General features: G+C 40.4%; 2 protein-coding genes and 1 long non-coding RNA gene across 4 annotated transcripts in view; 1 reads left to right on the top strand and 2 right to left on the bottom strand.

The window, feature by feature from the left end:
- Positions 1–5,543, bottom strand: part of ZNF641 (zinc finger protein 641) — a 17,230-nt gene extending 11,687 nt beyond the window's left edge. Inside the window, exons 1-2 of one of the 2 annotated variants that reach the window (XM_066368830.1) lie at positions 5,291–5,543; positions 1,865–2,073 (exon numbers count right to left, since the gene is read on the bottom strand). In XM_066368830.1, the coding sequence (XP_066224927.1) occupies positions 1,865–2,073; positions 5,291–5,298 (217 nt within the window). In that variant the 5' untranslated portion in view covers positions 5,299–5,543. Of the gene's footprint in view, positions 1–1,864; positions 2,074–4,880; positions 4,996–5,290 lie in introns of those variants that run through there. The other variant, XM_066368831.1, reaches the window with a different exon arrangement.
- Positions 5,128–27,406, top strand: LOC136394948 (uncharacterized). The gene is made up of 3 exons (XR_010749252.1): positions 5,128–5,277; positions 25,679–25,826; positions 27,036–27,406. It is a non-coding gene; the product is annotated as an uncharacterized lncRNA (long non-coding RNA).
- On the bottom strand, positions 24,311–25,228 carry OR8S1 (olfactory receptor family 8 subfamily S member 1). Its single transcript, XM_066368832.1, has one exon. The coding sequence runs from the start codon at positions 25,226–25,228 to the stop codon at positions 24,311–24,313; it is 918 nt and encodes a 305-aa protein (XP_066224929.1).

Raw genomic sequence — 27,406 nt, 5'->3', positions numbered from 1 at the left:
TGGAAAATGAACTCAAAAAGACAATTCCTTTTACACCTACAACCACAACAAAAAAATAAACACCTAGAAATAAACAAAAGATGTGAAGGACATATATACTGAAAACTACAAAATATTATTGAAAGAAATTTAAAAAGACAATGAAATGGAAAAATATTCCATGTTCATGGATTAGAAGAATCAACATAATTAAAATGGTCATATTATCCAAAGCAATATACAAATTTAATGCAATCCTCATCAGAATCCCAATGTCATTTTTTTAAAAGAAATAGAACAAAAAATTACCAGGTTTGTATGGAACCATAAGAAATCCTAAATAGCCAAAGCAATCCTGAGGAAAAAGGATGAAGCTGGAGGTATCACACTACATGATTTCAAATTATACTATAGAACCACGATAATCAAAACTGCATAGTATTGGCAGAAAAACAGACATACAGATCGATGGAACAGAATCGAGAGCCCAGAAAATCATCTTTGACAAAGGAGCCAAAAAAACACAATAGAGAAAAGAGAGCCTCTTCAATAAATGGTGCTAGGAAAACTGGAAAGCCATGTGCAAAAGAATGAAACTTGACTACAGTTTGTCCCCATGCACAAAAATTAATTCAAAATGTATCAACGACCTAAATATAAGAACCAAAACAATAAATTACATAGAAGAAAACATAAGTACTAAGCTCATGGACCTTGACCATAGAGAATAATTTATGAACTTGACCCCAAAGGCAAGGGAGGTAAAAGCAAAAAGAAATGAATGGGACTATATCAAACTAAAAAGCTTCTGCACAGCAAAAGAAACTGACAACAAAACAAACAGGCAGCCAACTAAATGGGAGATATTTGCAAACAACAGCTCCGATAAGGGGTTAATATACAAAATATATAAAGCACTCAAAAAGCTCAGCAACAAACAAGCAAACAATCCAGTTAAAAAATGGGGAGAGGAAGGACTTGAACAGACACTTCTCCCGAAAGGACATACAAATGTTTAACAGATAATAAGATGCTCATCTTTACTAGCTATGTGAGAACCGCAAATCAAAACTACAGTGAGATACCACCTCACACCTGTTAGATCGGCTATTATCAACAAGACAGGTAATAACAAGTGTTGGAGAGGCTGTGGAGAAAAAGAAACCCTTATTCACTACTGGTGGGAATTCAAATTAGTACAACCATTATGGAAGAAAGTATGGTGGCTCCTCAAAAAATTAAGAATGGAATTACCATATGACCCAGCAATCCCTCAACTGGGTATCTACCCAAAAAACTCAAAAACAGTGGTATGTAAAGAAACATGCACCCCCATGTTCATCGCAGCATTATTCACAGGGGCCAAGACATGGAAACAACCAAATTGTCCCTCAACAGAGGATTGGATAAAGAAGATGTGGTACATATATACAATAGAATACTACTCAGCCATAAGGAATGATGACATAATGACATTTATGACAACATGGATGGACCTTGAGAACATTATACTGAGTAAAATAAGTAAATTACAAAAAGCTAAGAACTGTATGATTTCATACATAGGTGGCATATAAAACTGAGATTCATGGACATAGATAAAAGTGAAGTGGTTACCAAGGGAGAGGGTTGTGGGTGAGGGGGAAGGGTGTAAGAAGGGAAAAATATAAGGTGAAAGAAAATGATTTGACTTTGGGTGATGGGTATACAACATAATCAACAATTCAAATGCTATAGAGATGTTTACCTGAAACCTATGTACTCTCATTTATCAATGTCACCCTGTTAAAGTTAATTTCCTAATAAAATAATAACAAAAAAAGAACAGAGATTAGGAGACTACTCTTTGCACAGTGCTACCCACACACACCCTCCAGGCTCTCACCCTTTTCCTGAAGGGACTGTGGCTCTTCTTCAAGGTCACAGCACAGGTGTTCCAATGGCCCTGGTGCTATTCTCCACGGCCCCTCTTCTGAGCTTCCCCTTTCCACCTGGGGCTCTGCTCCATCCAGCTGGACATTCATTGACTCCCATCCTGTCCCCAGGGATGCTGTCTGTTCTGAAAGCATGTTTGCTGCAAACCCAAATTGTGACCTGGAACAAATTCATATCAGCTGTTCCCATGAAAATGGAAAGGACTGATATTCCCAAGGGAGTTAGGGAGAACAGCCAAGGGATAAAAGATCCAACTGGATATGAGGAGCTTGATGGAAGATGAACTATAAAGGCTTGATATATTCCAATCAACTGAGAGCTTGAGCCAAGCTTCTTGCAGGAGCTAAGTAATGAACAGGTGCTACAAAGCAAAGTCACTATTGGTTATTTTGGGAACCTCATGGTAGAACTAGAATATTCCTGAAGGCTCAAAGAGCTTCATTAAAAAAAAAAAAAGAAAGGAACACTCCTGGAAATTCAAAAGCTATCCATTAATTCCAACCACTGAAAATATAGTAAAGTAAGCAATCTGGAAACATGCAGGAAGGAATGCACAAAGACTTGCATTCAACAAAAATGGATGCAATCATGCAATATTTTCTGGTACAAATTCCATCCTTAGTGATTAGTTTAGAATGAAATGATTACTATAGGTAGAAATCCCAGCCAAAGGGTGTATTTGTGTCAAGAACACTTTTGTTTCTTCATGGAAAATATGACCATTGGGGAAAAGTTAAAAATGACAGACATCTTGCCTAAGTTTCATCTTGCCTAAGGAAGAAGGCTGATGAATGACACTACCAATGAATAAAAAGATGTTTTCTATCTCCTCTTTTGATTGCAAAAGAAGAAGTTTTAAGTTAGATTTTAAAATTTCTTAATAATAATCTGGCAGTGCACAGGGCTGTCTTTGTGAGCTCTTCTTTTCTCTGGACATCTTTTCTTTTTAATTTATTGATTTTAGTGAGAGAGGAAGAGGGAGAGAAAGGGGGAGAGGGAGGGAGAAAGAAGGGGAGAGGGAGGGAAAGAGAGGGGGAGAGGGAGGGAGGGAGGGGGAAGGGGCAGGGGGAGAAAGGAGGAGAGAAAGGGAAAGAGGGGGAGAGAGAGGGGAAGAGAGGGAGAGAGAGGGAAAGAGAGGGAAAGGGAGAGAGGGAGGGAGTAGGGGAGAGAGGGGGAAAGAGAGAGGGAGGATGAGAGGGAGGGAGGAAGATGGGGAGAGAGAGGGAGAGTGAGGGGGAGAGGGAGGGAGGGAGAGAGGGTAGAAGACGGAGAGAGAGGAAGAGAGGGAGAGAGGGAGAGAGGGAAGGGGAGAAGGAGGGAGTGGGGGAGGGGAATGGGAGAGTGAGGGGGAGAGGGAGGGAGGGAGAGGGAGGAAGACAGGGGGAGAAAGAGGGAGAGTGAGGGGGAAAGGGAGGGAGAGAGAGAAGGGACGAAGGGGGGGTGGAGAGAGAGGAACATCAATCTATTTCTGTATGTGCCCTGACCGGGGATCAAATCGGCAACCTCTGCACTTCTGGATGACACTCTTTACCAACTGAGCTATGCAGCCAGGACAGATCCCACTTGTGTTGTGATAGGACCTTGCTGCCTTATGGCAGACATAGTCTGAGACTGCACAGAATCCCTTTCTCCTTGGCAGAACCTGGGTAACTATTCTGGCTCACTCACATCTACCCAATTACATTTGCAAAAGCCCAGGAGCTCAGGATGGGTAATGAAAGATATCAAGTTGTTTATGTTCTTGCCATTTCCCTTTGACAAACGAAGTAAGTGGAAACCCTAAGCTCAATGCACAGTAAGGAAACAAATTCCCCTTTCATCTCAGAAGTCCAAAGAAGTCCTTGGGCCCCACGGGAGCATCCTGGACTAATTCCCAGTTTGGAAGGTTTCCTTTTCAGAGACTTCTCATGAGAAAGGAAAATTCCCAATAAAGCAATAAAGAGAAACTTCCATTTTAGTTCTCTCCTCTGCATTCTGGTCCCTCTATTCACTTCACTTTTAACAAATAAAGTACCAATTCTGCCTCTTCACCAGTGGTCTTTCTGGTGCTCTAGCTCCCTTCACAATTCCTCCCTCAGGGCTTTATCTCTAACTAAATATCTGGACACCTGTCTCAAAGCCACTTGCTCCATCTCCCCGGCAGCAGCTGACAGAAAACCTGTGGAAATACTGGCAAAAATAAATAAATAAATAAAAATCTCAGCACAGCAGGGAGGGGTTAGGCACTTGTCCTCAGACTGCACTTCCTAAGATGTTTGCTCCCTCAGAGCCAGCACCTGGAAGGTGTCAGCCCCAATCTGGTTTCTCCTGGTCCCAGAATATCACAGGCCTCCTGGAGTCGGGCTCTAGAGCTTTCATTTCCTCCTTTTCCTCACATATTTGGGGGTCGGGATGGGGGACAGGCACCTGCAGAAGTTAGTTTATGCAGCTAGTGCTGCTGGACAGAGAAAGGGCCACGGTATTGAAACGAGCAGCCCAAGGGCACAGGCACCGAGGGCGCTCGGTCCGAGAAGCCCGGCCCTGCCCGGTGGGGCGTGGGGCGGATGGGCGCCTGCCCCGGAGTAAGGTTGCTTCTTCCCTCCTTCTTGTCACAGTGCCCCTGGAGAGGGTCAGATTTCAGAGTACCCGAGAGAGGCAGCGCTGGAGCAGGGGAAGTGAGGGCAGAAAATAGGTTTCCCATAACCGGGGCAAGAGCAAGTGGAGAGAAAGGAGCCCTGGGGTAACCCGTGCGCGAGTGACAGCGGCAGGAACCCGCAGGGCTGACAGCGACGATGGGGACGAGGAAGACAGGGCGCCTGGAGGGGGGTGCAAAATGCCAGTGGGGCCGACCCTGGGGAAAGGCAGCGACCCCGAGGCCGCGTCGGTTTTCTTCTCCACCCGCACGGTGACCGGGCCCCCACCCGCCGCCCAGGAAGCCCGGCGTCCCTGCCTCCAGCCGCGGCTCCCTCCCGCCCGGCCCCACTCACCCCGGTCGGCTTGGCCTACGGCCCGGTGCCTCCCTCCTGGGCGCCGCCTGCCCCTCCCCTCCGCCCTCCGCTTCGTCGGAGCCGGCGGCGGCGCAGCCGGGGACAGGCGGGGACGACGGGCGGGCGGGCGCGGCGGGGCGGGCACAGGAAATCCCCGCCCGCTTCCGGCGCTTGGCCGCGGCGCGGCGGGGGTCGGAGGGGCGGGCCGCGGCTCGGGCGCTGCTGGCCCCGGGGCCGCGGACGAGGACGCCCGCCGCCGGCTGGGGCCGCCACCCCCCGGGGCGCCGCGGGCCCAGGCGTCGGTCCCGGCCGGCGGTGGCTGCTGGTCCGCGCACGCTCCCTGACCGGCCGCGTTCCGCCCCGGCCGCTCCTTCTCCCGCGGGTTCTTCGCACACAGGTTCATTAATTACCTCGACATTTAATAACCGCCCGTTATAGACCAGACAGTCGCTGTGAGAGCGATTTCGGGAGACCCCAGCCTGGAATTCCTCCCGGAGCCGACGTTGTAGGTTTCAAGATACCGAGGGTGGGGGCTTGGGAGAGCAGTAAGGAGGAGTCGCTAATTCCGAACGAGGAGGGTCAGGTTGACTTTCCCGAGACCGGGGGCCTTGCGGCAGCCTTGTCACGTGTGGCTGCTGAGCTGTCGACGTGCGGACTTAATTAACAAAATGTAAAATAGCTAATAAGCAGTGTTTTGGAAAAATTGGGTTAAAATTTATGAAACTTAATTTTACGTGGGTTTTTTTTTTTAGTTTGAGCCCCAAGTATATATTTTATTTTACTTAAAAAAAATTTTAATTGATTTTAAACAAATGGGGAGAAGCATTCAGTTTTGGTTGTTCTGTTACCGTACTACACGGTTTCGGGTCACCTGCGGCGGCAAAAGCCAATAAGCAGAGGCTGAATCTGAGAGGGAAACGGTTGTCTTTAATCAAGATTGCCTGCAACTTGAGAAGACAGGGGGCATAGCCTGGCCCAAAGCCTGCCTTATGATCTCAGTTGTGAGGGATGATTATATACTTTTTCGGGTGAGGTTAGTACAATAGGGAGCATGTAGTTAGTCATAAAGCAGGCTAGCTGGCTCCGGACATTGTAGGAGTCATCAAGCAGGATGGCTAGTTCCTGGAATCATAATTTCTTCTCCATGGCATTCCAACCTAATCCCGGTCTTTATTGCTTCTTGGGCGCCAGTCATCTCAGGGGATATGGTAACATCCGGCTTCAGTAGTTCTGCATTCTTGGGTGGGGGTGCTAAAGAAAATCTAGAAAATAGGTTATATATGGTGCACTAGCAATCATATATATATATATATGATTATCTTATTGATTGTATACTATTGTATATCAATACCCTATCAGTTCCACTTACTTGTGCGTTGGTGGTGGTTTTCCATGTGTGCCTGGACCTGTGTGGGATCCAGCCCGCAGCCTTGGCATTTCCGAGAGATGCTCTTACTGGCTGGGGCCTATTTTATCTTTCAGTTGTGGTTTACATTCAATATTATTTTGTATTAGTTTCAGGTAGTTTACGTATTTTAACTTTTTTTGTGGCTACTAAAATGTTTAAATTTTACATATGTGGCTTGCATTATATTTCTGTTGGACAGAGCTACCTCGAAGCATTAAGATGAATTTGACTGGAAAAGATGAGAAAGGCCTAGAAAACAGAATAAACACATTGCCGTTAGAATCAATGCATAATGTGCAAATCACATTCATTATTTCATCATCACAATTCTGTAAAATGTTAATAGACCTAAAAAAAATGCGACTCACTTAAAGTCTTCAGTGACAATCATTCCTTTAATATATCTTTATTTTTTCCTATGTGCCAGGCACTATAACTAAATGCCGGGAGTCAAAGAGCCCAAAGGAACTGTCTGTGGAAACACAAGTCAATAAATATTTGTAATAAAATTTCCTAGATGTTAAAATGGAGGAATGTACTTTGCACCAGGAGCAAAGAAGTGAACATGTATGGGAGGGAGGTCAGAGAAGACCTCACAGAAGTCTTGAGGCAGAAGAGTGGGAAGGGCTCCATAGTAAGAAAGAGGAAAATGTGCTCGACTGCAGCTGGGAAAGGGTATAAAGTATATTCTAGAGCAGATCACAGGATATATGGGGGGAATGGTAAAACCAGGATTTGTGTCTCAGGTCCTGGAACTAAGTCTGGGGATCCTTTCATTTATGTTACCACTAGTGATAAATATAAGGTATATTAATTGGGTTAGGCTAACAATACTGGTATCTCAGTGGCTTAACACAATAAAGGCTTACATTTCATACAAGTCACAGTGTGTAGCCAGTTGGTTGGGGCCAGTGGGTGGAGTGTCTGCTCCTTGCAATCATGGAAGGACCAGGCTGCTTCTATCTTGTTGCTCTGCCATCCCCTGTTGCCTTGGAGTCATCCAATGTATAGGCCTCAGATAATGGAGTATAGGTGTGGTTGACTACCAGATATCAGAGGCCAGCCCTAGAAATGGTATACATCATTTTCACCCTACCCCTTTAGCCAGAATTCAGATGTGTGGTCACATGATCCGACCTAACTGCAGGGGTGGCTGGGAATTAAAGTGTGTGTGCCTAGTAGAAAAGGAAATGGAGTTTGTTGAACATTTAGCATTGCCTCTGCCACACAATATTAAATTGAACATAACCAAGCACCTAAACATGACTTTACTTGAAAGGGATATTTGGGGAGAGCTGTAAGATAGATAGATAGACCCATCCTCCTCTCCTTTTCTTTGGGAAATAAACCAGTGTGAGATTGTATCCTAAACAAACAAAACTGAGGCAAAATAAGCTTTGGCCTAATGGCATAATAATTAGTTATTATTAATATATAATAAACATCTACTTTGTGCTAGAACCTTGTCTTAAATATTACTGGGGGAAAATGTAAAATATCTTTATATCATGCTTCTAATGTGTCATCTCTTTAGTTGTCAATCTATGAACTCTGTGGTGTAGATATTATCTCAGCATGGGTTCGTTGGAATTAAGTGAGTCAAAAGGCAAAATTAGGAATTGAGCCCTGCCTTTAGATTTATAATCTGGCACAACAGTCACCAGAGTGGTACCTTGCCTTTCACAGTAATATATGGACAAGTCCAAACTCTTGCGGAATGTTACAAGGAGGACTAATTAAATATGCAATGCATAGTAAGCAGATGATTCTATCTTTTTAACACTTTCTGGTAGAATTGTTTCAAGATCAGCTGTCAAGGCAAAATGTAGGAAGAGCATCTTGCATAGAATCAGAGAGTAGAAATGGACATGTGGTATGGCATGCTATGGGATGAAGAACAGAATTGGGGGTTGTCTAGAGTAGAGAAAAAAATGAAATGGGGAAATTGATAGAAAGTTTAGAATAGTGGGGTCAAGGGTTTTTATTTGCCATGTCAAGTAATAAGGAGTCACTATATTTAGTGTTATAAGGAAGTGATATACCTGGTTGTTCTAATTATATCATTCTTGGTCCAGGGCTGCCTGTTAATAGTTAAGAACAACAGAATGGGACAAGCTGGGCCCATAGCCAGATTCTAGCATGTGGAAAACAAAGTTCCTTGGGACACAGTAGTATTCCACCTGGACTCAGGGGAGCTCCCAGACATTTAAGTTCCATGTTCTCTACTGGACTTCAAAAAACCTTAAGAGATTCAGCCTCTTGCCTGTCAGCCTTGGCTCCTTTATTTCTGAACTCCTACTTTGATGTGGTTTGAATTAGAAAGTATAATGCAGATGTTCATCAGATTGGGATTATGTTATACAAATTCCTTTATCACTCTGCTGATTGCAATGAATGATCAGCTTGGTTTATAAAAGCCCGTTTCTCCATAATGAAACCACACCTTCCATTGCTAATTAGAATCTAACCACCATTTACAACACTACTTTTCTTTCTTTCAAAGTTTTGAAGCTTGGCATCAGAGATGAATTTTCTACCAACAGAGCAATGGAAACTTCTGCATCCTTTTTGTGCATAACAATGAAGGAAAGAAGAAGGTTGAGGGAAATCTCACTTTAGGACTCCTATAGAGAGAAATGATAAGGGCCCCTAGTCAGTAGTTAATAAGTATAACTAACATTTGTAGAACACTTTTCAGTGTACAGAGTGGTTCTTTTTGGACATGTGATCTTTACAACTCAAGGGGATAAATTATCTTTATCCCTAATTTAAGGTTAAGAAAATAGTGGTTCAGACATTTAAAATTGTCAAACCTCTACTTTTTACTTCTATAATATTGGGCAGATTTATATATATAAATGTTTCTTATTTAATAAAATGAATGTGATTATACCTACTTTGTCGGGTTGATTTGAAGGTAAATGAGATAATGTAAATAAACAATTTGATACATAGTAAGAATTCAATAAATGATTAGACCTAGGAATTAAAGCTGGATAATGGGTAAAAAGAGGACTTTAAGTGGGATGATGGACTATGGAAAGATGGGATAAAAGATAAATGTATTCCTGAATCTCAGTGAGGTAGACAGCGTAGTTGAAACAGAGTGAGATGAAGACGTAGGCAGCAGAGTGGGGTGCTTGAACTAGAGATAAGGAGGGTGGTAATAACTAGGCATAGGCTAGGACCATGAGAGTGAGTTTCTGTGGTGGTGGAAAAAATAATTTAAAGAGGAAGTCAAGGAGCTGAGAGGTTAGGGCAGTGGTTCTTAAACTTTTTGAAGTTGGGGCGCATTTAAAATCCTACAAATAATTGTAGGCACACTAAATACAAATTTCTGTGAAATATAATAATTAAGTCAAATATTAAAGAAAAATATAAAGTTCAAGCGTGCTTTTATGGTAATTAAATAAAATAAATGACAATATTAAATTTATTCTGACATTAAAAAACACTTTTATGTTACATTTTTTGAGTTATGCTTTTTAGAATTCATAAAAAGGAGGGGTTAAAAAATTTAAAAATGACAAAAAGTTATCTTTTTATATATATAGATACATTCTTAGTAAGATTTAGTAAATTCAGCAGGTCCTGGCGTGAATGTGTTCAGTTTTTTCATTCTTGTGTTTATGAGAAACATGAGCCTGATGTGTCCTAGCAATTTCTTCAATGTTTGGGCATATATTTGAAAGGCAAACTCTAATTTCCTCATCAATACATTGAAGAATTCCTCTCTTTTTACTCTTAATTGTGTTGAGTGCAGAAAACCCCCACCATACATATCATCTTAACTTTACACCAAACAAAGGATAGAAGAAACTTGCCTCCAGTCTTTCTGGGGAACATGGAGGGTAGTGTAAACAATCCAGCATCCCAGCTTAACAGCCTTTTGCAACCTAATCAGGCAAGTGAGGTGGGGGGTTGGGCAGACTATCAGTTTACAGCCAATTCCCCACACCTCAGTCCCCCAAAAATCTAAACTCCAAAAACCCTATTGGTTTTTTGGTCCCCAACAGGCACATATTTCTCTGGAATATCATAGGGCACACCTAGAAATCATCTAGGGTGCACCAGTGGGAACCACTGGGTTAGGGTGTTAGGTGAGATAGTATTCAAAGTATTGGATGGCATGGATCCATCAAAATGAATGTAATTTAAAGTATTGGTGCAAGGCCCTGGAGGCACCAGCAGCTGTGAAAATATTTTAGTATTTTAATAGTCATACTTTTGCAATTTAATTCAAGGCATGAGATGAGTTGTTCACATGGGTACTAAAGTCACCAGAAATGATAGGATTATGGAGAATGAAATAGCAAGCTAATTGAAGGAGCCTTTAATGAAAGAAGAAGAATGAACAGGAAGGAGTATGGTAGGTGATAATAACAAGGAAGGGTAGTATGTGGAATGGTTTGATAGCGTGTGCTTCAAAGTAACAGGACATTATTTAGGGTGGAAGGAGGGAAATGGTACCTGAGGCAGCAGTGAAGAGCAAAGAGAACACTTATTCTGCTTCTAAACCTAAGTGATGTCAAGCAAATCATAATCATTTATATAATTGAAACAAAACTTGCAAGAAACAATGCGCACCTCAACTACATGCAGTATATGCTGATGTTTTCTAATCTATTTTTTTTTTTTTTTTTGTATTTTTCTGAAGCTGGAAACTGGGAGAGACAGTCAGACAGACTCCCGCATGCGCCCGACTGGGATCCACCCAGCACGCCCACCAGGGGCGACGCTCTGCCCACCAGGGGGCGATGCTCTGCCCCTCCGGGGCGTCGCTCTGCCTAGACCAGAGCCACTCTAGCGCCTGGGGCAGAGGCCAACGAGCCATCCCCAGTGCCTGGGCCATCTTAGCTCCAATGGAGCCTTGGCTGCGGGAGGGGAAGAGAGAGACAGAGAGGAAAGTGCAGTGGAGGGGTGGAGAAGCAAATGGGCGCTTCTCCTATGTGCCCTGGCCGGGAATCGAACCCTGGTCCCCTGCATGCCAGGCCGACGCTCTACCGCTGAGCCAACCGGCCAGGGCTATTTCTTCATTTTTAAAGCATTCTATTTACTATACACTAATCGGGGGTTGCAACTTAATGTTTGCAAAGCATTGATATGTAAGTTGTAGGAGAAAAAATAGCCATCCCTAGAGAGGGCTGAAATGGAAGTGTGCCTAGACCTCAAGGAATAGCCAGGTTTCAGTTAGATAAAGGAGGTGAATGAAACATCTATCAAAGGAAGTTGAAGGATATAGGAGTGTCTTAATTTGTTCAGGTTGCTCTAATGAAATATTATAGACTGGTTGTCTTCTAAACAATGACCATTTAATTCTCACAGTTCTGGAGGTTGAGAAGTCTAAGATCAAGGCGCTGAAAGATTCAGTCTCTGGTGACAACCTGCTTTCTTCTCACAGTGGTGGAAGGGGTAAGGGACTCTGGAATCTCTTTTATGGGGCACTAATCCCGTTTGTGAGGGCTTTGCCTCCAAGATTTAATCACCTCTTGAAGGCCCCACCTTGAAATACCTTCACATTGAGGGTTAGGTTTTAACATATGAATTGGGGGAGGGGGTCACAAGCATTCAGTTATAACAAGAGGATTTTGTTAGTAACAAACCCTGAATTCCAGAGGTCTCAGTGAAAGGAGTTAGAGGCTGTTTTGGAGGTTAGAGTTTGACTCGAATTAGGCAACGTAGTGGACTATAATAGGGTAAGAATCTCTGATTTGGGATGATCTGGAGGCCGAGGATTCTTGTGGTGAGTGTTGTAAGCAGAGATATAGGGCATGCTGGAATTAGTACCCCCCAGGAGGCAGGGTTGGATAATCAGTTCTAATTATAGCCCTCTTCTTGGGACTGCTCTCTTAGCCAGTTTGTCCGTGGTGATGTGAGGTATAAAGGTTGACTGAGCTTGAGTAGATGAGGTGTGTGTGGAAGAATGATCTCACTAGAAGTGTACAGAGCTCTGTGGGTCTTCTTTCAACTCTATCAGACAGAGTTAAGGTTAGAGGCCTTAACTTTCCGAAAATGCCAGAGCTCTGAGGGTCCCTGGAAACATGCTTAGCAATGGGTGGTGGTGGCATTAGGCATAAGAAGTTTTGTGACTTACCCTTAAATCCTGCTGTCCTTGATAGTGAGGGGAAGGGAAGAAGCAGCCTTACAAGACAGTAACAATTTCTTGTGTACTCTTTAACTGGGAAAACTTTAATTAAAAAGACTGCTAAATTAAATCGTGGACACAGAGGTGTGCTAGAAATAGCACTAAACTAAGAACATAAAGAGTTGGTATTTTAGTTCTGGCTGTGCCTCTGGCTGACAGATCAGAGCCTTAACCCCATCTATCAAATTGCTATTAATGTTATTCTTCTTTTCCTAAAAAGCTGTGGTGAGGACTAAATTAAGTAAAAATATAGACATATGGTGTAAAACTTGTGAAGCACTGTTCAAAGGCAAGATGTTGGCTAAGGGCATTATTTGGCAGAACTAATTTGTAGTCAGTGCAAATAGTGGACTGAGTGTAGGCAGCTGTCAGTTAGTGACAGCTGGTGTTGTGATCAGGGTAAGGCTAGATTTTAATAAGATTTAAAGATTTGTTTTTTGATGGTGGGACACAGCTCAAAGTCAAGTAGATGAAAGGCAGAAGTCTTTGTTACTTACAGCTCCAGACCAGAGAAAGCTGTCAAGCAGGGCCACATAGGGAGTTGCATTTAAGGACAGGGTAATAGTAAGCTGGAACTGCAAGAGGTATTTATGTATGGCACACAGAATGTAGTTAGCTAGCTTTCACAGGCTTCCTAGGGATTGGGTATTTTATTTTATTATTTTATTTTATTTTTACAGAGACAGAGAGAGTCAGAGAGAGGGATAGACAGGAACAGACAGACAGGAACAAAGAGAGATGAGAAGCATCAATCATTAATTTTTCGTTGCAACACCTTAGTTGTTCATTGATTGCTTTCTCATATGTGCCTTGACCGCGGGCCTTCAGCAGACTGAGTAACCCCTTGCTCGAGCCAGCGACCTTGGGTCCAAGCTGATGAGCTTTGCTCAAACCAGATGAGCCCGCACTCAAGCTGGCGACCTTGGGGTCTCAAACCTGGGTCTTCCGCATCCCAGTTCGATGTCCTATCCACTGCACCACTGCCTGGTCAGGCGGGATTGGGTATTTTCAAATAATTCTACAGACCTATGAAAGATAAGGCTGTCTCTAGGTGGAGGTATCTGGGGCCTCTGGCCATTGGGTATGTGTATGTTGGAACCCAAAGTGTTAGAGCCTGATAAGGGAAGTAGTTGGGGTGGGAGTGACATATTGCCAGCAAAGGGGAATGGAGAGTTTTAGCCATGACATCAAGACTAGGTCAAGACAGCACTTGTGAAATATTATGTCATGCTAGGACAGCTTTGAAGTGGTGTAATCTAAAAAATGTCACTTTTTTTAATAGTACAGAAACTTACTCTAAGTAGCCTTTTCATTGACATAGTAGAGTTACTTAATTTAGCTATTTGTTTATTAACACCTTTTATTTATAGGTTACAGAAAATATAATCTTTAATTCTATTATCTCTAATTATTTTTTTATATTTTATTTATTTATTTTACAAAGAGAGGAGAGGAGAAGGGGGAGCAAAAAACATTAACTCATAGTTGCTTCACTTTAGTTGTTCATTGGTTGCTTGTTGTATGTGCCTTGACCCAGCAAGGCCAGGGTTTCGAACTGGTGACCTCAGCATTCCAGGTTGACGCTCTATTCACTGCACCACCACAGGCCAGGCTATTATCTCTAACTCTTAATTTATATTTTAAGTAGACTAGATTATTGAGTCATTATAGACAAATACCTGACACCATCTAATACCCAGAAAATGACAGAAAGAGATAGAAGTTGGGTTAAAAGTTCTCCTGAGATTATAAATTCTTATAGCCTTATAGTAATAGCTTGAATAATGTAGGCTCAAATTGTTTTCCACGTTGGGTTAAGATTATTTTCCTATTATATGGTTGTTGTAGGCAGAATTCTAAGATGTTCTCCAACATTCTGGCCCGGGGTATACATGTCCTATATAATTTCCTCCTCTTGAATATGGGTGGGACTTGGGAATATGGTGGGATTTCAGTTCTATGCTTAGGTGCTGATCAGCTGACTTCACGTTAATCAAAAGGGAGATTATCTTTAGTTGAACTGACCTAAGCAGGGGAGCCCAAATAAGTAGGCTCTTCCTGAAGTCAGCGAGATTAGAAGCTGCCATGTTGTGAGGGGGCCATGTGGCTAGGAACTGAAGGCAGCCCCTCACAGCTGAAAGCAGATCCTGGCTGACAGCTAGCAAGAAAGTGGGGACACCTCAGTCCTATAGCCATAAGAAATTGATCACCCTGAAGGAGGACCCTGAGTTTAAGATGAGTTTATAGCCATGGCTCATGCTTTGATTTCAGCCTGATGATACCCTGAGCAGAGGACCAAACTGATTCATGCCTGGATTTCTGAGTCAAAGAAACTGTGAGACAATAAATTTCCATTGTTCTAAGGTACTAAATTTGTGGTGATTTGTTATTCAAATAAGAGAGAATGAATACATTGTGTGTCCCACTTTTCATTTTGATGACTGAGCATGCATAGGCACTAAATTTATCTTTTTTCTTGTGGATGGAAATTTGAGTTGTTTCTTTTCTTTCTTTTTTTTTTTTTTTTTTTTTTGCATCCCTTAGTAGTGAGTGCTACTGTGAAAATCCTTGTACATTACTTCTGGTGCACATTTTCAAGACTTTCTCTAAGATTAGAATTGTTGAGCCATAGAGTAGGTAAATTTTCATTTTTACAAGATAATGCTGAATTGCTAAAGTAGTTGCACTAGTATTAGTATATACTTCTAGTAGCCAATAGTGTATAAGAACTTCTTCCCATTGATTTACACCCTTGACAACAGCTGGTTTTATTAGATAGCTAAATGAATGATTTTTCTTTGTGGTCTTGATTTGCAACTCCCTCATCATTATTAAACATTTCTTTGTATTTTATTGGCTATATATGTTTTCTCTCCTGTGAAATGCCTGTTTCTATCTTTTGCCCACTTTTCTATTGAGTTGTTCGAGCTTTTCATATTGATTTGTAGGAGTTCTTTTAAAATACATTCCTTTGTCAGTCCCATGTATTGCAAACAATCTTCCAGCAGTTTAATTGCATCTTCCAAGTACACATGGAACCATCCTAAGCTAGAAATATGATGAGCCATTAAGCAAATTGATCACAGAGGAACTAAATTACATATCAATAATTGAAAATATATGGAAAATCCAAAATATTTAAAAATCAAGCAACACACTTTCAAATAACTCATGGGTCAAAGAAGAAACCATAAAAAAATAGGAAAATATTTTTTAACTGAATGAAAATGAAAGCATCAACATTTGTGGTGTAAAGCTAAATTAATACTTACAATTAAATTAAATGCTTAGATTAGAAAAAAAGTGGTGGGCCCTGGCCGGTTGGCTCAGTGGTAGAGCGTCGGCCTGGCATACAGAAGTTCTGGGTTTGATTCCCGGCCAGGGCACACAGGAGAAGCGCCCATCTGCTTCTCCACCCCTCCCCTCTCCTTCCTCTCAGTCTCTCTCTTCCCCTCCCGCAGCCAGGGCTCCATTGGAGCAAAGATGGCCTGGGCGCTGGGGATGGCTCGTTGGCCTCTGCCCCAGGCGCTGGAGTGGCTCTGGTCGCAACAGAGCGATGCCCGGAGGGGCAGAGCATCGCCCCCTGGTGGGCAGAGTGTCGCCCCCTGGTGGGCGTGCTGGGTGGATCCCAGTCGGGCGCATGCGAGAGTCTGTCTGACTGTCTCTCCCCGTTTCCAGCTTCAGAAAAATACAAAAAGAAAAAGAAAAAAGTGGTGATCTAAAATCAGTGGTCTAAGTTTTCACCCTAAGATGTGATAAAAAGAAAATCAACTTACACTTAAAATAAACATGAAGAGTCAATAATGAAAAAGCAGAAGTGACTGAAATGGAAAACAGAAAATAATAGAGAAAATGAATTAAATTAAAAACTTTTAAAAAAATCAACAGAGTCAATAAGCCTTCACTAGATTTATTAATGGAAAGCATAAAAAGGCAAATGACCAATATCAGGAATAAAAGAGTGAGTGCATCAGTACATATCCTTCTTCAACTCAAAAGCTAATCAGAGAATGTTATCAACAATTTTATGCCAATGAATTTAACAGTTTAGATGAAATGTACAAATTCTTTGAAAGACATAAATTACAAAATTACAAGAAAATACAGAAAACCTAAGTAACACTATATCAACTAAAGAAATTGAATGTGTAATCATGACCTAGAAGAAAACTAAAGGTCCAGATTCATTTACTGGTGAATTTGATCATATTTAAACAAAAGAATACTAATCCTACTTTCAGAAAAGAAAAAAGGGAAGTAGTCATTCATTTAAAGAGGCCAGAATTACCCTAATACTAAAACCAGACAAAGACATTACACTTCTAAAATTGTCATGAGATAATGTAACCTTGATGCTTAAACTGACAAGAATATTACAAGAAAATAAAGTTACAGACCAATATCTGTCATGGACACAGAAGCAAACATCTTTAACTTATTTTAGCAAATTGATTACAGGAATCTGTAAAGAGAAAAACACATAATAACTAAGTGGGCTTAGTTATCCCAGGAACACAAGGTTGTTTTAGTATTTGAAATTTAACAAAGGAAATCTATCATATAAACAGAATAAAACAGAAAACTCTTATGATGCCTTCAACACATGCCAAAAAGCAAACAAACATTTGATAAGACACAATACCCCAGGGGTAGTCAACCTTTTTATACCTACCACCCACTTTTGTATCTCTGTTAATAGTAAAATTTTCTAACCACCTACTGGTTCCACAGTAATGGTGATTTATAAAGTAGAGAAGTAACTTTACATTATAAAATTTATAAAGCAGAGTTACAGCAAGTTAAAGCATATAATAATAATTACTTACCAAGTACTTTATGTGGGATTTTCGCTAAGTTTGATAGACTAAATCTTTATAAAACAACTTACTATAGTTAAATCTATCTTTTTATTTATACTTTGGTTGCTCTGCTACCGCCCACCATGAAAGTTGGCATGCCCACTAGTGGGCGGTAGGGACCAGGTTGACTACCACTGCAATACCCCTTCATAAATTAGAAATATAAGGGAGCTTCTTCAATCTTCTAAAGTTTATCTCAGAAAAGCCTACAGTAAACATAATAGTTAATATGAAAGACTGAATGCTTTTCTCCTAAGATTGGAAACCAGACCAGACAAGGATGTTCTCACTACTTCTTTTTAATATTGTATTAGAGGCCTTACTTAGTATATAAAAAAAGGTATAAATTAAAATTAAATGAACATAATTTAAAAGGAAAGGTAACATTGTCATATACATAAAAAAATTTAAGGAATTTATAAAGAAGTTATAGAATAAATAAATTCAAGAAGGCCGCATGAAATAAGGTCAAGATAGAAATCAACTGTATTTTTATATACAAACAACAAGCAATTGGAAATGAAAGTAAAAACAATTCCATTCATAATATTCAAAATACGATATATATACTTAGGGATGAGTTTAGCAAATATATGTGAAACTTGTACACTGAAAACTCAAAAACATTGTGGAGAGAAACTGAAGAAGTCTAGCTACATAGAGAGATATATTATGTTCATGGACTGGAAGACTCAATATTGATAAGATGTCAGTCATCTCCAAATTGTTCTTTAGAGTCTTAAGAATAAAACATAGAAGAATAGCTTTGCAACATTGAGAATTTCTCAGTGAAGCAGTAAAAAATGATTAATTTTATTAAATCTTGACATTTGAGTACACATCTTTTTACTATTCTATGACAAAATAGAAAGTATAATAAATCATTCATGCTGCAAACATAAGCATGATGGTTGTCCTAAGGAAAAGCACCTGTACAATTCGTGTGAATTGTGAACCAAAGTATTACTTATCTAAAAAAAAAAAATAGAACACCACTTTTACTCGAAAGAATGACTGGCAAACTATAGTTACTCAACTTGAGTATTTGACAGAACTTTTTTTAAACCTGACTTAAATGACTGTGACAGAGGGAAAAAAATTGACATTTATTGCCAGTGATAAAATTCTGATGAGATTGGTGATGATAATATTTTTTGATATCATGTAATGAACTGTGACAATATTTAGAACATCTGCATCATATAAAATGAATGTGTCATTATTTGGAACATCAGTGAATCAGTATTTTTCAAAGACTAATGCATGGTGTTAAAAAAATATCATGCCTGGATGAAAGTTCCATTCAAAGTGCAATATAGGCCAATAGATTTTAATATAACAAAGTATGAAAAATTCATTGATATTATTTTAGATCTGAAAATGCTCCTTTCTTTCCAGTGTTTCTAATTGAAGCAGGATATTCTTTATATATTTCAATAAAAACAAATTCAGCTATCTTCATGTCAGACATGAGAAATATTTTTTAAAAATGTGTAATGATGATAGTCAATTCTTATTTTTTTGTTTTGGAACATATATTTATTTTTATAAAAATGCTACTTATATTAGTATTATGTTAGTGAATTTATTGTTATTTTTAAATGAATTGACACTTAAATTTTTCTCAGTTTTAATTTATAAAGTAGTAAATATCAATAGATAATAACCCACATTAAAAAGATACCTTTGGAGTCTTTAATAATTTTTCAGAGTATAAATGAGGACCTGACACCAAATAGATTGAAGACTGCTGCTGTAGGAACACTACCTCAGTCCCCAAAGTGAGATGTCATTCAGCTGCCATGATAAATGAGGTGTCAAAAGGCTATACCACTATTTTATTATGGTTCTCATTCCAATTATGGTTATTTATTTTATTCAGCAAACATTTAATATCTAACATGTTAGGATGAGAACAAGGAATGAAGAACAAGATGATTGATCAATGTCTTGGGAAGGTTTCCACTTCCATTAAGTTTAACTTGGGTCTTACCTCCGTTAAGACCCCATTTCCAAGTAAGACAATATTCTAAGTTGCTGGGTGTTATGACTTCAACATATCTTTTTTGAGGGACACAAATTCCCATTGTAACACCATCTATCTTTCTTTTTTTTCCTTTAAAGTTCATCAACTTAATTTTAAACCAAATGAGTATATGTTCCAATTTATTCTGATGAATGCAATTTTTCATATTACAACAGCAATGTGATGAAAACTTATTTTTTTATTATACTCTTAAGAAATGCCTAGAAAAGTAAATTTAAGTAGAGGTTATTTAAGGATGAGGAAAAATAGAGTGTTCTCAGCAATAAAAGTATCAGTTTTATATAATATGAAAAGAATGAAGCTGAGACGCTACAAAAAATAAGTTGTATCTGCTCTATAGCCAGTCCCCCAGATGGGGAGCAATTCCAAAACCTCATCCATAGTTTCAGGATTGCCAATATTGAGTTGCCTTTATATTCTCTGCTGCTGGAGAGTACAAAGTGGAGGGGACAATGGCAGTTGATAGGTTGTAAATAAGCAAAAACCAAAAGGTAATTTCAAAAAGAAATAAATAATTTTTTACCATGATAATTTTAATCCACACATCTCTTCCAAATCTCCTTCTCACTAATTTTCCAGTGTGTTTCATGATCTAACACAGTGGTCCCCAACCCCCGAGCCACGGACCGCTACCGGTCCGTGGGCCATTTGGTACCGGTCTGCAGAGTAAGAATAAATAACTTACATTATTTCCGTTTTATTTATATTTAAGTCTGAACGATGTTTTATTTTTAAAAATAACCAGATTCCCTCTGTTACATCTGTCTAAGACGCACTCTTGACACTTGTCTCAGTCACGTGATATGTTGCCTCTAAAATTAAACCCATAAACTAGCAAAATGAGTGAAAAACAAAATCTCATCGAAAGTTTTTTTGTGAAGTGGAAAAGGGCCAGTGAGGAGACAGAAGAAGAACCTACGACCTCAAAGAAAAAGAAGGCTTCATTTAACAGACAATACCAGGAGTCCTACTTGAAGTATGGATTTATCGCAACTGGTGATTCTCGCGCACCAAGGCTGCTCTGCATAATATATGGCGATCGGCTAAGTAATGAGGCAATGAAGCCTTCAAAACTGCTTCGTCACTTGGAGACCAAGCACCCTACTTTAAAAGACAAGCCTTCTGAGTATTTTGAAAGAAAAAAGCATGAACAAGGACAGAAACAATTACTGGTGGCCACTACATCAATAAATGCGAGTGCACTGAGAGCATTATCTTGGTAGCTAATCGTATTGCTAAGGCTAAGAAGCCATTCACCATTGGTGAAGAATTGATCCTTCCAGCCACTAAAGACATTTGTTGTGAACTTCTAGGAGAGGCTGCGGTTAAAAAGATAGCACAGATGCCTCTTTCGGCTACCACCGTCACACGGTGCATTGAGGAAATAGCAGAGGACATTGAATCAAAATTGTTGGAAAGAATTAATAAATCACCGTGGTATACTCTCCAGGTTGACGAATCTACAGATTTTGACAACAAGGCAATGCTACCTGTTTACGTGCGTTATCTTTATCAAGAGGATGTGCATGAGGATATGTTATGTGCACTATCTTTGCCAACCAAAACCACAGCCACAGAACTATTTAAATCACTGGATGACTATATATTAGGAAAACTGAAATGGTCTTTTTGTGTCGGCATATGCACAGATGGAGCTGCTGCCATGACCAGAAGGATGTCTGGTTTAACTACTCGGATTAAGGAGGTTGCACCTGAATGCGAGTCTACGCATTGTGTCATTCACAGGGAAATGCTGGCTAGCCGAAATATACCACCGGAACTTAACAGCGTATTGAATGATGTCCTTAACGTTATTAACCACATCAAAGCACACGCCCTTCACTTGCACCTGTACGAGCAGCTTTGTGAGGAAATGAATGCGGAGCACAGACACCTTCTCTTATACACAGAAATAAGATGGTTATCCCGAGGGAGGTCCCTGGCCAGAGTGTTTGAATTACGAGAGCCACTGCAGAGATTTCTCTCAGAAAAAAAGTCACTGCTAGCAGCACATTTCAGTGACAAGGAATGGGTCACAAAACTCATTTGTGCAACATATTTAACCTCCTCAATGAACTCAATTGGTCACTTCAAGGGAAAATGACAACTGTCTTCAACTTGGCAGATAAAGTAGCTGCATTTAAAGCCAAACTGGATTTGTGGGGACGACTCGTGAACAGGGGTATATTTGACATGTTTCAAACATTCGCGGAAATTTTGGAAGAGACTGAGCCCAAGCCTTCATTGTCCCAGCTGGTGCATGATCACCTGTATTTGCTTTTAAAAGAGTTTGAACGCTACTTTCCAACCACAAAAGATCCACAAATTGCCAAGGAATGGATCTGTGATCCATTTGTCAACAAACCAGGTGAATCCAGTGTGTCTATGCAAGAAGAGGATCAACTACTGGAGATTGCAAATGACAGCGGCCTTGTATGTTTTTATGCCGGTCGCATAATTTTATTTTGCTCATTTATCCATCCCACCCTAAAGGCCATCCCACCCTAAAGGCTATATGTTCGAGACTACAACTCTGCTGGTGTTCTGGATTAAAGTCATGGCAGAATACCCCAAGATTGCCACAAAAGCACTAAAAACCCTGTTGCCATTTCTGACATCCTATTTGTGTGAAGCAGGATTTTCTGCAGTGACAGCAACCAAAACAAAATTACGGAATAGACAGGACATAAGCAACACACTTTGGGTGTCATTGTCTCCCATTACCCCTAGATGGGACCTTCTCGTTGCAGAGAAACAAGCTCAGGGCTCCCACTGATTTGGCGTTATGGTTGTTGAGAGATAGGCTACTATCTCTCATTCTATATAAACATTATAATAAATAATCCTTAACTTACAATATTCATAACAATGGTGAGTTGTATTTTTCATGCACTTTATATTTGTTTTTGTATTGTATCTTATTTTTAAGGCATATTTAAATGTTACCATAGCAACTGGAAAGTGTTTGGAGGCAGAGAGGATGTTACTCATGTTATGTTTTTGGTGCGATATTAAGAGGACCGCTTCTAATAAAGTTGCATACGAGTACACAGTGGATTCATGTTTATTTTTATTGTCGTAGGTTCATGATTGGTAGCGAGCCTGAACCTATCATATTACATATTGATATCAGACATGAAACGTTTTCAGAATAACAAATTTAAATATAGCCTGAATAATGAAGACATGCTTATTCCTCCTTTAACTTATCCCAATAAATATCATAAGTTCAACAATTATATTTAAAAATACCAGTTTTTATGCCGGTCGCATAATTTTATTTTGCTCATTTATCCATCCCACCCTAAAGGCCAGTCTGTGAAAATATTTTCTGACAACAAACCGGTCCGTGGCCCAAAAAAGGTTGGGGACCACTGATCTAACAGACCTTGGCTGGCATGCCGTTGGTTTCTTTTTGGTGTTGCCACAGGCCCTGTGCAATTTGCTCTGCCATTGACACTCTCACTTTCTGCTATTTCTGCAGCACCACTGGGCTGAGTGGCAGGGCTGCTTGTCCAGCAGTGTGCATAAACTGGATAATCTTCTCTTGTCATGGGGTCCCCTCACAGCTGCAGATTTTGGGCCATTAGGTAAATGGTTTGAAGCAAGATAAACAAATGTGTTATTTGTGGTCTCTACTGGACATGTGTAGGTCCAACAAACAATTTCAAATATCCCCATTGTCCTTGGATGCCTATACCTGCAATTCCATGGTGGCATGGAAATATGTATCTTTTTGGTCTTTTCCTTGTAGATGACAGAATCTAATTCTGACTTACTTAAGCAAAATAAATTAAGACAACAATAATAAAACATTAAAAAGGGAATTCATGAATTGGGTCTCCCCTCACAGCATTGAGATGAGAGTCAGTGTGTCAAGGTAGTAAAGAAAATAGACTTAGTGGTAAGTCATTTGGTTCCAAATTCCATCCTCACCACTTACTTCTTTGCATTATAAGGATAACTAAAGCATTTACCTAAAGTGTTTAGCAAAGTCCCTGTTTAGCAAATATCTAATCATGTGTTCTTACTACAATTCATGTTTACAAATCTGCCTTGAAAAGACAGAATCTAAGATAAGCATTAATGAGCTCATCAGCAGGGCCATTGGAATAGGCTGACCTCTGTCTCTCTGAATCTCTCCTCAAGATTAAAATTCCTTACAGAGTGAATAGTCTGACCCTGTCCATGTGCTCATTCTTGTACCAGCCACTGTGTCAGGGGGAATGAATGAATAATGAGTGGGGGAGGGGGAAGATTTTAAGACACCAGGGTTACCAGTCTCTACGGAACCATATTACACAAGTGGAGTTTAGCTGCTAGAAGGATGGAAAAGATAGTCTGAGGGTAATAAAAATGTCTACCACACTGTGTATAATAAATTAAATATTTTTATAAGAAAAATTGTTAGACAAGAGGTTTATCTACCCATCTTCTTTTGACTAGGACTGAACTGGTATCATTCCAAGAAAATTAACTCCACCTCTGCTTAAGAATTATTTTTTTCTGCTTAAGAATTTTAAAGGAGCCTGACCAGGTGGTGGCACAGTGGATTGAGTGTCAGACTCAGATGTTGAGGACCCAGGTTCGAGACCCCCAGATCGCCAGCTTGAGTGCGGGCTCATCTGAGCAAGGCTCACCAGCTTGAGCCCAAGGTCGCTGGTTTGAGCAAGGGGTCACTTGGTCTGCTGTAGCCCCCCAGTCAAAGCACATATGAGAAAGCAATCAATGAACAACTAAGGAGCCGCAGTGAAGAATTGATGTTTCTCATCTCTCTCCCTTCTTGTTTGTCTGTTCCTATGTCCCTCTCTTTGACTCTGTCGCTACAAAAAAAAAAAAAATTAAAGGAAAGCTGTACAATATCTTGCAGATCCTGACATCAGAAAAGTCTCCTTAATATCCAGGCACTACATACTGCAATTCCACCCAGGATCCTCGTCATGCTGATGTTGTAGTCTATTATTTGAAACACTAGAAATATTTCCTCAACATTCTTTTCACAGCTGCCTTCACCTCCTTGTTCTTCAGGCTGTAGATGAGAGGATTCAGCATGGGGGTGACCACACTGTACTGCAAGGAGAAGATTAACTCTCGAGTGGATTCTGAATTTGGCATGAGGTAGCGGAGTAATCCTGAGCCATAAAAGAAGATCACTGCAGTGAGGTGGGAGGAGCAGGTAGAGAAAGCCTTGCTTCTTCCTGTGGTGGAGCTGATGCTCAAGATTGTAGACAAAATGCGAACATAGGAGAAAACTATCAAGAGAAAATTTCCAAAGAAATGCAGAAGGCTGGAGCAAAGCAGGGAAGTAAAACTTGCAGTCACATCTGAGCAGGACAAAGGGTAGAGAGAGGGCAATTCACAGCAGAAGTGGTGGATATTTTGAGCCTCACAGAAGTCTAAATTGAGAGCTACAATGATATTGATGAGAGCATCTAGAAAAGCCAAACCCCATGAGCCCCACACCAGCCCCATACACAGCTGTCTGTTCATCACCTGGCCATACAGCAGAGGAGAGCTGATGGCCACGTAGCGGTCATAGGCCATCACAGCGAGCAGGCAGGATTCAGTGCCCCCAGTGGCAAACACAAAAAAGACCTGAGCCAGGCAGCCTTCTACTGAGATAGTTTTCTTCTCAGACAGGAGGTTTTCCAGCAGCTTAGGTACAGTGACAGTGGAGTGGCAGAGATCTAGGAAGGACAACTGTCCCAGGAAAAAGTACATGGGGATGTGAAGATGGGAATCTGCCTTGATCACCAGCAGCAGTATCAGGTTCCCCGTCAGGGTCAGGAGGTAAATAACAAGAAACAGCACAAAGAGCAGAGCCTGGATCTGGGGGTCAGCAGACAGCCCGAGGAGGATGAACTCAGAGATAACACTATGGTTCCTCATTGTCTTCAGTATGTTCTTTGGAATATCAGTAATAATTGGGGAAGTCCCTTCTTATGTCTAATATCCCAGTGTTTTAACCCTCTTCATTCACAAAGTTTCATGCCTACTCAAAAATGTATGTTCCAAAATTGTAAGTCTCTAGATTTCCTAAAACCTGTACTAATCCTTCCTATAGCATCCCAACCCTACATCAACTACCTGTCTACCTTTATTTTTTCTTTCTTTAGTTTTCATCAAAAAATGGTCTTATCTGCCTTTATTTATGAAAGATAGCCTGGTGGGATTTAGAATACTTAGTTACATGTTTTTGTTGTTCTTCTTTTTGAATAAATTTTTACAGATTTTATGGTATCTGATGAGAAGTCACACATTAATTTATTGTTGTTCTTTGTATTAAGCCATTTTCGTTTGCTTATTTTCAAGATTTTTCTCTTTCTCTTTGCTTTTTAGCAATTTGACTGTGATGTGTCTAGAAGCAGATCCTTTGTTTCTATCCTGCTTGGAGTTTGCTGAGCTTCTTGGCTCCTCACTGATATTTCCACTATTCTTCTTTTGAGTCTGTGAGAGGACTGCATTCCTCGCTCCCTTGAAGTACAAGGTAGTTAGCTCATGGCTCCTTGCTCCATCTTCAATGCTCAGTGACATTGGGTCGGGTTCTGTTTAGGCTTCATTCCCTGGTCTCATCCTAACATGTTCAATATTAAATGTTTGCCGAGTGAAGATAAAAGGAGTTAATTAGAAAGAAAGCAGCACAGAGATATCCCAGATGCTATGTAATTTATCACAAGAAACTGCTTACTGATACGGAAGCATACTCTAGTCAGAATCTCCATGCCCAGTTTGTGTGATCTATTCAGATTCAGCTCTTGTTTATGCCCTCATGCCCTTTGTAAATATATACTACCTACTAACTTTCTAAAGCTCTACCTTTTTTTTCTGACTCTGAACCAACAACCCTGCTCAGGACAATCCTTCAACATTATTAACTACAACATCTTGACCTTCATGCCCTGCTCTGTCTCTTGTGTTCATACTATAAGACCAGCACATTCAATTTCTCAAATGACACGAGTTCTCTCCCCTTGTTTATCCAAACAGCACACCGAATGAAAGCTATTCTATTCTTAGGAATCAAGTCCACATTACCTGTATTTCTCACCTAGTTTAGCAATAACTAACACAGAATTAAAGAAAAACGTTTTGAGATCCAGTAGCCCAGAAGACAAATAAGTGTGAATATCAGTGTGAGAATCTGGTTTTAAGGCACAGTTTGAAAATTCCTGTTGATATAGATCTCTTCCTCGATTTCTAAAAGAGGAAAATAAATGGGTAAGTTTTATACACTATTTATAAAAACATAAATATTTCCAGACATAGCCAGTTAGCCCAGTTCGTTAAGAGCTTTGCCCCAAAATGACAAGGTTGTGGGCTTGATCCCTGATCAGGGCACACACAGGAAGCAACCAATGAATGCACAACTGAGTGAAACAATAAATGAATGCTTCCCTTCCTCCTCCCCTCTCTCTCCCTTCCTCTCTTTGTCTCTCTAAAAATAAAAAATCAATCAATAAATAAAACCCCGGCTGGATAGTTCAGTGGGCTGAAGTGTTTGTTGTCTGGGCATGGAGATTGTGTGTTCGATTCCCTGGTCAAGGCACATAGAGGAGCAGCTTGATGTTCCTCTCTCTCTCTCTCTCCCTGTCTCTCTAAAAAAATATGAAACAAAAAACCCTAAATACTTCCAATTATATGAGGATTGCATTTTTTCTTATTATTACTTATTTGTTTCTTTTCCTCATCACTTTAGCTCTAGCTACAGTGACCTGGATTCAACTGGAGAAAAAGCACATCAGTGGCAGGAAATGCAGAAAAGCAAGGAGTCAAACCATGAAATACAGACAGAGAAGCACCTCCTATAATTTTGAAACGCAGCAAAAAGAAAGTTCCCCTCTGTTCTATCCTCTGTTCTTATCTCCAAATGGAGCCCCACTACTGGCACTAGAAAGTCCTTAAACTTTGGGGAAACTTTCTCCTTAGAAATAAAGGCCAAAGCATGAAAATCTTGCACAAGACAAACCTGGACAGTGTATTGTGTCACATGCTGGACCCCTCACAGGTAGAGGTGCACTGTATTAGCTATTTGAGGGGTCACAGAAATAAATGAAATTATTACTTTTA

This window comes from Saccopteryx leptura, chromosome 2 (genome assembly GCF_036850995.1).
Source record: "Saccopteryx leptura isolate mSacLep1 chromosome 2, mSacLep1_pri_phased_curated, whole genome shotgun sequence".
Taxonomy (NCBI): Eukaryota; Metazoa; Chordata; class Mammalia; order Chiroptera; family Emballonuridae; genus Saccopteryx; species Saccopteryx leptura.
This window is presented reverse-complemented; position numbering and strand designations above follow the sequence as displayed.